This window comes from Babylonia areolata, chromosome 14 (assembly GCF_041734735.1).
Source record: "Babylonia areolata isolate BAREFJ2019XMU chromosome 14, ASM4173473v1, whole genome shotgun sequence".
NCBI classification, from domain to species: domain Eukaryota; kingdom Metazoa; phylum Mollusca; class Gastropoda; order Neogastropoda; family Buccinidae; genus Babylonia; species Babylonia areolata.
This window is the reverse complement of record NC_134889.1, coordinates 26698561-26710375: the sequence shown is the minus strand read 5'-3', so window position 1 is coordinate 26710375 and position 11815 is coordinate 26698561. Positions and strand designations below refer to the sequence as shown.

The following is an 11815-nucleotide window of genomic DNA, read 5'->3' as shown; positions in this document are numbered from 1 at the left end:
TTTCCCTATATAGTTTTCGCGTGTTGGTCCCATTGAATGCATTTGTTCTGATGTTTGTTTTAACCTGACCTTGTCTTTGCTGGACGCATATTAATCCAAATTCAAATTTAATAACACATACTTAACCGTGACCCACTAGTGCAGACTTCGGCAGGGGACTGATTCCTGTCCTGTGCAAACTACTATCCGCCTATGCGGAGAAAACGAAAGTAGCTACGGCCGATAACGTCCCTAAGTAGGTTACCTCCCCTGTGTCTCCCTGACTAACGCCCTCTTTCAAAATCGCCACATTGGCGATTGATGATCACTGACGCTGTGTCATAATTCTCTTACAGATACAGACACAGAATACTTTATTATCTCAACAAGAGAAATTCAATTCTCTTTCTTATGTGTATAGCATGCATTTCATTTTCATCTGCTACTCTGTTCAGTCGTAGTGTGAGTGTCAGGTTGAATTTTCCTCAACAACACAACAGCAAAAGCATCAACAATGACAACTTGAAACAAGAATACCATTTGATTCACGAGCTCTTATTAAGAGGCTCTCACATAACCTTTTGCTGGATTCCTTCTCATTGCGGTTTTTCCTACCCTCGTCTAATATCACTTACAGTGAAAAGACGTTAAACTAAAGAACGAAACAAGAATACAAATACTACTAATCATCGTTAATCCTGATGATGATGACCGATGAAAAAATAACACCAGCAACAATGGAATCGTCCACAGTGACTGCAACAGCAGCAGTTGAGGTGTTCACCGTTTCCCAGTCGTTTGAGTTTTGCAGTCACTATTTTTACACACACACACACAGAGACACACACACACACACACACACACACACACACACACACACACACACACACACACACACACACACGCACAAAACGACTGCCACGAACTGCACAGATATCCACCTTGTCTGCATTCTGTGCCTTTATCTACAGCAGGTGTGGCTAAACTAAAATCATGTTGTCTAAATTCATCGACAGTCCTTTACATGTCAGGATGTTATCCTGGGTTGTATATTGTACATATTTCACGGTTTATTTTTTCTCCTTTGCTATTGCGTTGTTTTGTCTTTGTTCGTTCAAAGAAAGTGTAAGCATTTTTGTTCAGTTGTTGCTGTTTAGACATTATCTGACTACAAATCCAGTTTTGCCTCACTCACACATACGCGTGTGTGTGCGCGCACGCACACACACACACACACACACACACACACACACGCGCGCGCGCGCGCGCGCAAACGATATCTTCGATGGCAGAATATCTCTTCATTATTTTTTTTCTGTTAGAGTAGCTAAATGTTTTAACTCTGTGTGTGTGTGTGTGTGTGTGTGTGTGTGTCTTTCTCTCTCTGTCTCTGTGTGTGTGTGTGTGTGTGTGTGTGTGTGTGTGTGTGTGTGTGTGTATCTCCGTCTCTCTGTCTGTGTCTTTCTCTCTCTCTCTCTCTCCGTCTCTCTGTCTGTCTTCTTTTCTCTTCCTGCCTTCGTTGTAGTTGTACCTGTTGTCCCCAATCCGTCTCAGTATTGCATGAATTCAGTGGACTTTTAACTCTCTCCATACGAACGGCGAAATAGACGACGTTAACAGCGTTTCACCCCAATTACCATCATCAAAATATTGCAAGCGGAAGGCTCTTACACTGAAGAGGTGAATGTTGACAAAGAATACCACAATTCTGACGACGGAAGCTAAAGGTTGGGTCATTCAGACACCCACTGGACATCCGAGGGGTCTGTGTAGAGGAGAAGAGAGGACTGGCCGTACTGAGTGAGTTAAACAGACTGTGCTTGCCATTCTCAGACATCGTCCGTTTTGGGAAATTAAACCTGTACAAAAAGAAAACCAACAACAAACAAAACAAACCAGACAGAAACACACAAAACAGTAAGGTGCAAAACTAAGGCCACGTTTTTTACTGACTTCAAAGCAAGTGAACGACGATATGTTTATTTCCCAGTTCAGTATAGGCCTGCAGCATTATCCGTGTAATGTATCGAATCTATCATTCGGGAAAAAAAATGTGCATTTGATATTTTACCACTGCGAATATTCGCTTGCACCCAGCACATTTTGTTATTATAGTTATTAAGACAACTTCACACGTTTTGCACAAGGCTGGAATAATGCGTTGTCATCCATACACTTTGAAAGAGAAGAACACAATACGAAAGATTTGCACACACACACACACACACACACACACACACACACACACACACACACAATCACACACACACACACACACACACACACACACACACACAGAATTTACATCGCTGCTCAGTGTTCGGAAAATAACATTCGAACATATGACGGAAAAGGACGAATGGTCGAAGGGAAGCAATCCACGCAGAATTGATAAATTAAACTTTTTCGGTTATCTCACGACTGTAAGTGACACGCAATTGACGGCAACGAAAAGCCGTCAAGACAACAATGTGTTAATAACAATTGTTCGGCTTTTTTTTGTTTTTTTTTTTTTTCGGAAAAAAAATCAGTATTGTATGTGACTATTTTATTGTTGCCAATTCACATTTTTGAAATGATGGTACAATTTCTTGCTTGCTTATTCTTGTTTGTTGTTGTTGTTGTAATGATGGTAGAAATCCTCGCTTACTTTTGCTCAGTGTTTCTCTCTCTCTCTCTCTCTCCCCCCTCCAGTTTGATTTACAGTTTTATTACTCCTCATTTAGTTGAGGCACCATATACTGCTGTAAGTCCACTGTGATTATTTGTTATTCTGAAACTGTTGAGAGGTTTTCATTTGTTGATTTTTTGTTGTATGTGAGTTTTTGGGGAAAACATTTTCAAGTTGTTGTTTTTATAGGCCTGACTAAGCGCGTTGGGTTACGCTGCTGGTCAGGCATCTGCTTGGCAGATGTGGTGTAGCGTATATGGATTTGTCCGAACGCAGTGACGCCTCCTTGAGCTACTGAAACTGAAACTGAAACTGTTTTTATATCCTTGGTTGATCAAAAAATAATTTACCGATTGTTTGAAAGGAAGCAAATTACAATGATAATGACTTTAATTATTCGGAAAAAATATTCCCATTAAAGTGCATCAATTCATAAGCGAACGAATAAGTAAGCAAATACTTTTCAGTAAGATACTGTATCTTGAACGAATCTCTCACAGTATCTACATTTATGTGTGCTTGGTTCGTCATATTGAAAGCATATCAGCATGTAAAAAACATTTTTGAAGATCGTTTACAGCTTGAGTCATACACTTTAGGCTTATAAGTGTGAGTGAACTGAACAGATACTAACAAAATCAGTATAGAAATAAACCAGGACTTTTTTTTTCTGATGAAGCACATCCATTTTGAAACAAATAAGAGCGAAGAAAAGATAGTTTTCATTGAATATATAATTATCGATTGGTCATGGCCGAATCAGCTTGGCGTTAGATCCAATGCTCAACGGTGCTCAGAATTCGATACCTTCTTTCGGCATGTTGTTGTGTCGCAGGAAAAGGCACTTTACTCGGAATTTTCTCACTCCACCCAGGTGTGAAAGTTCACTGGAATTCCTGTATTTCCGGAAGGTTAGAATGGCGGAAGGAGAGGACTGGGCCCCTCCTTCCTGTGCCGAGCCCCTGACACTGTGGACATGAATTCACTGCCCCTTTGGTCGGAAATGGTTTTGTGACCTTTAAACTTTAATGGACAGTAGTCACCAGAAAGGAGACTTCTAAATAGTTATAGTAAAAAAAAAGACTGCTTGTTCGTACAAACGAACAACAGAATCATGGAGACAAAAAAGAAGAAAAAAGAAAAAAAAAGGCAGAATCAATATAAGATCAAAGTGATCTGAAGTCACAATATATAGTTTTGATTTGAAGTAAAAACTACAACAACCAGACAACAACAACGGAAAAAAAAAAAAACACCAAACAAAACACCAACAACACCACCTTTTCACATGTTTGATCACTATTTGTTGTAGATGTTGTAGAAAGAAATTTCAGCGTTTTGTCTTGTCGTAGCTTCGTGACTTTCAAGTGCTTGCTTTGAATACCATGTGTTTGTACTGATTCATCTCATGCTTGCTTTTAATACCACGTGTTTGTACTGATTCATATCATCTTTGCACGCTTAACTGATGCAAAACGTCCTTGTAACGAACCAGGTCATCACTATGTTGTATCATACACTCTGTCTTTGAAAAAATAAAAAAATATTAAAGAAATCTATGTTACCACAATAACAATGTTGGACATCGTGTCAGTTGTTTGTATTGAAGCGTATGCATGTTCTGTACTGTACACCTGATATATTGCACTGAGATCGAAAGAAGAGGTTCAGAGAGAGAGAGAGAGAGAGAGAGAGAGAGAGAGAGAGAGTCAAAAACTTGATTACTCAAGGATAAAGATTTTATGCATTGCCTAATCTTCCAGTCTGTCCTTGTTACAACAATAATAACAAGAACGATAACGACACAAAAATGATATATTTTGTAAATACTACTACTCCTACTTCTACTACTACGAATAATAATGACAATAACCATCAGCAGCAGAACACACACACACACACACACACACACACACACACACAGAGATGTGACAAACAACACCGTGTGTAGCTCTCAACGCAATGTATTCATTCTTTTTATATTTATTGTTCTCATCAAATATCACCTGAAAAATAATGAACACTTTCTTTTAATTTTCTTGCACCCTTTTCATGACAACCACGTCCTGACCCCATTTCCTTAATTAACCAGTTGACGAATAAAATAATAATAATTAATAAGAAACAATGACCTCCCCGAGGATAAAGTATAGCAAAATGTTAGCAACAATAGAAGGACACTGCATAAAACTCACACGTAAAATATCTAAAATCCTTTTTCTTCTTCTTCCAAAAATATTTGTTAAAAATAACGTTTGCATTGTAATTTTGTTTCCAAAATTTGTGAATAAACAACAACCACAACACAACCCCACAAAAAAAAAACAACAAAAAAGCAACAAAAACAACCAACAACAAGAATGTTTTAAAAAACTGAGAAAGGACAACTTAGCAAAATCAGCAGTTTGAAAATAATAAAATCTGTTTTGTATTTTCGGCTATTTCTTTGTCACAACAGATGTGTCTGTGTGAAATTCGGGCTACTCTCCCCTGGGAGAGCTCGTCGCTACATTGCAGTGCCACATCCCCCCCCCCCACCCCCCCCCCCCCTCCACCTCCCCCCTCGCCTCCCCCCCCTCTCCCTTTAACAAAACCATTACCGCATAATTAAGCAACGCAACACACACTTTGAGGTTCACTGAAATGGGCCCCTAATATGTCTTTCGTGAGGCCACAGCATAGCAAGAGCACATTTTAGCAATTCATATCAGAAAACGAAATATGTGTGTGGGTGTGTGTGTGTGTGGGTGGGTGGGTGCGTGCGTACGTACAAAGAATGGATTAATTAGAACAGTACAATCAACAGTTCGCAAATATTAGGATATAAAATCAATGTGTGTGTATGTGTCTATGCGTGTGAACGTGCGCGTGTTTGTGCGTGCGTGCGTGTGTACAAAAGAAAGGACTATTAACTAGAACAGTACAATCAACAGTCCGCAAATATTAGGATATAAAATCAATGTGTGTGTGTGTGTGTGTGTGTGTGTGTGTGTGAATGTGTGCGCGTGTTTGTGCGTGCGTGCGTGTATACAAAGACAGAGTTAACAGAACAGTACGATCAACAGTCCGCAAATATTGGGATATAAACTCAATGTGTGTGTGTGTGTGTGTGTGTGTGTGTGTGTGTGTGTGTGTGGCGGGTGGGAGGGGGGCGGGTATGTCCAGGTGAAGGAACGGACGGGGGAGAGGTGCGGCGGGGAGAGGGGGGGGAGCGGTTATTAGATCAATGTTCTCCCCCCTCAGTTGTCTCTCACGAGTTTAACGGTGCAGGCGTTCCAGTCCACCTCCTCTTTGAAGCCTGGAGGCGGCGATCTCACTCCGGCCATGGGGCCCACACTGAAACAGTGAAAACATCGTCAGGTTCCACACCACAAATGCTGCTGTCCCCTCAAATGTAAGGAGGAGGAGGAGGAGGAATTTTGTTTAACTCACTCAGTACGGCCAGTCCTCTCTTCTCCTCCACACAGACCCCTCGGATGTCCAGTGGGTGGCTGAATGACCCAACCTTTAGCTTCCGTCGTCAGAATTGTGATATTCTCTTTGTCAACATTCACCTCTTCAGTATAAGAGCCTTCCGCTTGCAATATTTTGATGATAGTAATTGGGGTGAAACGCTGTTAACGTCGTCTCTTTCGCCGTTCGTATGGAGAGAGTTAATGTCCCGTCACACATATCAGTGATTGAAGACATTTTGTTAAAATTATTTATGAATACATTTGAGTATTATCGGTTAGAAAGGGGTGGGAGATGTGAATGAATGGAGGGTTGGGGGAAACTGGGCAAATGAGGGTGAAACGAAGGTGAAATTTGAAAAAAATTCTAAATACAATTACAGGAAATTACTTAAAGGACTTCTTAAAAGAGAAGTCGTTAAACTGACAAGCGAAACAACTGATAATGAATGCAAAAAGTCAAAAACATCAACGTTCTCAGTCACTTGTGAAGACACACTTTCGTGTACATAAGGCTTCATCAAGCTACAGTCAAAAATCATGTGCTTAATTGTCAAGTTACTAAAGCATATGCACTTGACAAATGTAAGATCACACACATATACGGCTTGTATGTGTGTGTGTGTGTGTGTGTGTGTGTGTGTGTGTGTGTGTGTGTGTGTGTGTGTTAGTTTAGTGACTGAATCCGCATCAATATTCGTATTCGTATTTGTATTCGTATTTCTCTTTTATCACAACAGATTTCTCTGTGTGAAATTCGGGCTGCTCTCCCATTGGAGAGCGCGTCGCTGCACTACAGCGCTACCAATTTTTGAAAAATGTTTTTCTTGCGTGCAGTTTTTATTTGTTTTTCCTATCGAAGTGGATTTTTTTTCTTTTAATAGAATTTTGCCAGGAACAACCCTTTTGTTGCCGTGGGTTCTTTTACGTTCGCTAAGTGCATGCTGCACACGGGACCTCGGTTTATCGTCTCATGATCCGAATGACTAGCGTCCAGACCGGCCACCACTCAAGGTCTAGTGAAGAGGGGGAAAATATCGGCGGCTGAGCCGTGATTCGAACCAGCGCGCTCAGATTATCTCGCTTCCTAGGCGGACGCATTACCTCTAGGCCATCACTCCACATTAAGCAAAACAGCGTAAATAAATGAGTCGAAATCCACCTAAAATGGGTTACAACATCTACTAACTGTAATATCGTTTCATACATGCGCAAAACAATTACTGGTAAATAGGTGCAATAATTTTAGGATACTTCTCTTCTTCGTTCGTGGGCTGCAACTCCCACGTTCACTCGTATGCACACGAGTGGGCTTTTACGTGTATAACCGTTTTTACCCCGCCATGTAGGCAGCGATACTCCGTTTTCGGGGGTTTTAGGATGCTAAAAATTGGACTTTACCGAGATCTAATCGCACCAATGATTAAAAGAGAAAAGACAGGAAATTCTTGTGGGTATTTTGCCTTCACTAATCCCTGCACGCCAGTGTATATTACACAACACATACTGCAATAAACGCACCACTGACTGACACTCCCGCCAAAGCGATTGAAATAATGTGACTAAAAACAGGAGCAAAAGGGCATGGCGGGGAGAAAGGGGGTGGTGGTGGTGGTGGTGGTGGTGGGGCTTCAGATTCTAATCACATGATTTACATAAAATCAGAAAAGAAAATTAAAGCATATCACTAATCACATGTAATAAGAAGTGAAAAAAAAAAGTCAGTATCAACTCACACACACACACACACACACACACACACACACACACACGCCCACACGAGCGAGCGCGCGCAAATACACACAAACACACGCAAACACGCACACACACACACACACACACATACACACCACACACACACACACACACACACACACACAACACAACACACACACACACACACACACACACACACAACAGGCACATGGAGCTCATACCCGCAGCAGGTGAAGCCGAAGTTATGGCACGTGCAATCAAAACAGTTCCTGGTCAGATAGGCCTGTCCAGGCTCCAAGGTCACTCCCCCCGGCAGTCGACACTCCCGGCGTCCTTGAGCTGCAAACACCAACAGTATCAGTATCAGTATCAGTAGCTCAAGGAGGCGTCACTGCGTACGGACAAATCCATATACGCTACACCACATCTGCCAAGCAAACGCCTGACCGGCAGCGAAACCCAACGCGTTAAGTCAGGCCTTGAGAGAAAAAAAAAAGAGAGAGAAAAAAAGAGATAAATAAATAGATAAATAATTGAATGAATAAAATGAAAAGAAATAAGTAAATAGATAATAAATAATTGATAAATACATAAAAGAGAACTACTACTAATAATGATAATATTTATAAGACGCAAAAACTTGATGAAGTCAACTGTAAACGTAAAAATTCAACAACAACAACAACAAAACAAACACAACAAACAAACAACCCCCCCCAAAAAAACAACAACAACAGCAACAAAAAAAACAAAAACAAAAACAAAAAAACTAACAAAAACACACACAAAAACACACTAAAAAACAAACAAAAACAAACAAACAAACAAAAAACAAAAACAAAAAAACAAACCAACAACAACAAACAAATAAATAATAGATAAAATAGAATTAAAAAAAAACAACATAAAAAAACCCTGCCTCTACTTCTGCCTCCACTTCTTCCTCTACCCCTGCCTCTACCCATGCCTCTACCTCTGCCTCTACCCCTGCCTCCACTATTTGCCTCCACTTTCTACTCTACTGCCTCCATTGTGCCTCTCCCCCTGCATCCACACCTGCCTCTACCCCTGCTCAACTTTTGCATCTACCCCTGGCCTCCGCTTTGCCTCTGCCCTGCCACCCCTCCTGCCTCTACCCCTGCCTCGCTTTTGCCTCTACCCTGCCTCCATATGCTCTACCCCCGCTCCACTTTTGCCTCTACACTGCCTCACTTCTGCCTCTACCCTCCTCCACTTCTGGCCACCACTTCTGCCTCTACCCTCCCTCCACTTCTGCCTCCACTTCATGCCTCTACCCCTCTCCACTTCTGCCTCTACTCTGCCTATACCCAGCCTCCACCCGCCTCTACCCCTCCTCCACCACCTCACTCTGCCTCCACTCAACCTCAAACTCTGCCTCACTTCAGCCTCTACTTCTGCCTCCACTTTAGCCTCTACTTCTGCCTCCACTTCTGCCTCTACCTCTGCCTCCACTTCTGCCTCTACCTCTGCCTCTACTTCTGCCTCTACTTCTGCCTCTACCCCTGCCTCCACTTCTGCCTCCACTTCTGCCTCTACCCTGCCTCCACTTCTGCCTCTACCCCTGCTCCGCTTGCCTCTACCCTGCCTCCACTTCTGCCTCTACCCCTGCCTCCACTTCTTGCCTCTACCCCTGCCTCTACTTCTGCCTCTACCCCTCCCTCCACTTCTGCCTCTACTCTGCCTCCACTCTGCCTCTACCCCTGCCTCTACTTCTGCCTCCACTTCTGCCTCCACTTCTGCCTCTACCTCTGCCTCCACTCCTGCCTCTACCTGCCTCCACTTTTGCCTCTACCCCTGCCTCCACTTCTGCCTCTACCCCTGCCTCCACTTTTGCCTCTACCCCTGCCTCTACTTCTGCCTCATCTTCTGCCTGTACACGTGCCTCTACCCCTGCCTCCACTTCTGCCTCCACTTCTGCCTCTACCCCTGCCTCCACTTCTGCCTCTACCCCTGCCTCCACTTCTGCCTCTACCCCTGCCTCCACCCCTGCCTCCACTTCTGCCTCTACCCCTGACTCCACTTCTGCCTCCACTACTGCCTCTACCCCTGCTTCCACTTCTGCCTCTACCCCTGCCTCCACTTCTGCCTCTACCCCTGCCTCCACTTCTGCCTCTACCCCTGCCTCCACTCCTGCCTCTACCCCTGCCTCCACTTCTGCCTCTACCCCTGCCTCCACTCCTGCCTCTACCCCTGCCTCCACTTCTGCCTCCACCCCTGCCTCCACCTGTGCCTCCACTTCTGCCTCCTCTTCTGCCTCCACCCCTGCGTTCACTTTTGAAGAAAGAGAAGAAGAAGAAGTAGTAGGAGGAGGAGGAACAGGAGGAGGCGGAGAAAAAGAAAAAAAAAGAAGAAGAAAAAGAAGAAAGAGGGGGTGGAGGAGAAGAAGGAGAAGAAGAAGAAAAAGAAGAAGAAAGAGGGATAGGAGAAGGAGGAGAAGGAAGAGGAAGAGGAGGAGAAGAAACAGCATGCAGAAGCAGCACAACAACTACAAGAACCATCACCCACCGGACATCGAGGCCTTTCCAGCCATGCAACTCGCAGACACTGTGGCCACCGTTGCCATGACAGCCACCAGGATCAGACGTAGCAGGAACATCTTCACTCTTTCTTTGTCCTTCCCTTTTTTCCTTCCGGCAGACTGACTACTTACTACGTAGCAGCTATGAGAAACCTGTCTTCCAAGCATGAAGAAAACAGCACGGCAGACTGTCTTTTATACCTCTGGAGCTGTGCAGGCAAATAAATGCCCCTCGTTTGATTAAACAGTCATAATAAGAGGCAATTTTTTCTCCCCCAAGTGATTACTAGTGTTTTTTTTGATGGAGGGCAAAAATATGTATTCACCCAACCCAAATATTTTCTCCTTTGTGACTCTGTCTGTCTCCTGACTCTCCCTCCCCACCTCCATCCCTCCACCCTTTCTGTATGTACGTGTGTCAATCCTGCTCTTTCTCTCTCTCTCCCTCTCTCTCTCCACTCACTCACTCTCTCTCTCTATGTCTGTCTCTTCCCCATCTCTCTCTCTCTCCCCTCTCTCTCTCTGCCCCCCTCTATCTCCCCCCTCTCTCTCTCCCCCCTCTCTCTCTGCCCACTCTCTCCCTGTCTCTTCCCCCCCTCTCTCCCCATTCTCTCTCTCTCCCTCTCTTTCTCTCTCCCTCTCTCTCCCCCTCTCTCTCTCCCTCTCTTTCTCTCTCCCTCTCTCTCCCCCTCTCTCTCTTCCTCTCTCTCTCCCCCACCTCTCTCTCTCCTCTCTCCCCCTCTCTCTCCCTTCCCCCCCCCTCTCTCCCCCTCTCTCTGTGTCTCTCCGTGTCTCTCTCTGTGTCTGTCTCTGTCTGTCTGTCTCTGTATCTCCGTGTGTCTCTCTGTCTCTGTTTCTGTATCTGTCTGTCTGTCTGTCTGTCTGTCTGTCTGTCTCTCGTCCTTTCATAATTATCAGCACCATAATGATTATAATGTAGGTTTTTCTTTACTTGCATGATGCCAGTCTCGATCTGTCTCTCCCTCTCTGCCTCTCAGTCTCTCTCTGTGACTCCTGCCCCCCAACCTTCCCCCCCGCCCCACCTCATCTCTCTCTCTATCTCTGTCACTGTTAAAAGCATTGTTTGCTTACTCTATTACACCCTGAAAGAAAGAAAGACAGGCAAAAAAATAACAACACCCAACTCTTTCTTTTCTCTCTTTCGACCTTCCTACACAATTATCTAAGATTGCCTAGATTGCCTTTGTGCTGGTGGTTATCACAGGCGGGTTCCACCTTCTGTTTTTTTCCTTGTATGGCTGAACTGTGACATTTTCACTCCTTTTTCAGTTGGTGGGCTGGTCATGAGAGCGGAAAAAAAAGAAGAAGAAGAAGGAGAATGGTTCTGATCCATAGGGTGCTGAGGACGTCTGTGTGTCCGTCTGTGTGTATGTATACGAATTGGGGCAAGTGTTCGTTCATTCTTTGATTTCTTTTTTATTTGACGTATTTCAGTTT

General features: G+C 43.8%; 2 protein-coding genes across 2 annotated transcripts in view; one reads left to right on the top strand and one right to left on the bottom strand.

Moving 5' to 3' along the window:
* LOC143289959 (complement C3-like) overlaps positions 1-2268 on the top strand; it is a 75970-nt gene extending 73702 nt beyond the window's left edge. The window contains exon 39 of the mRNA XM_076599228.1: positions 1-2268. This exon is cut by the window's left edge and continues 1499 nt beyond it. The gene's annotated coding sequence lies outside the window, so the exon portion shown is untranslated.
* A 2349-nt stretch (positions 2269-4617) lies between these two features.
* Positions 4618-10541, bottom strand: LOC143289954 (uncharacterized). Its single transcript, XM_076599219.1, has 3 exons — positions 10345-10541; positions 8040-8157; positions 4618-5986 (listed from the first exon to the last, which is right to left on the bottom strand). Exons 1-3 carry the CDS (start codon positions 10523-10525, stop codon positions 5890-5892), a joined length of 396 nt encoding a protein of 131 aa, XP_076455334.1. The 5' UTR covers positions 10526-10541; the 3' UTR covers positions 4618-5889.
* Between the last annotated feature and the right edge of the window lie 1274 nt (positions 10542-11815).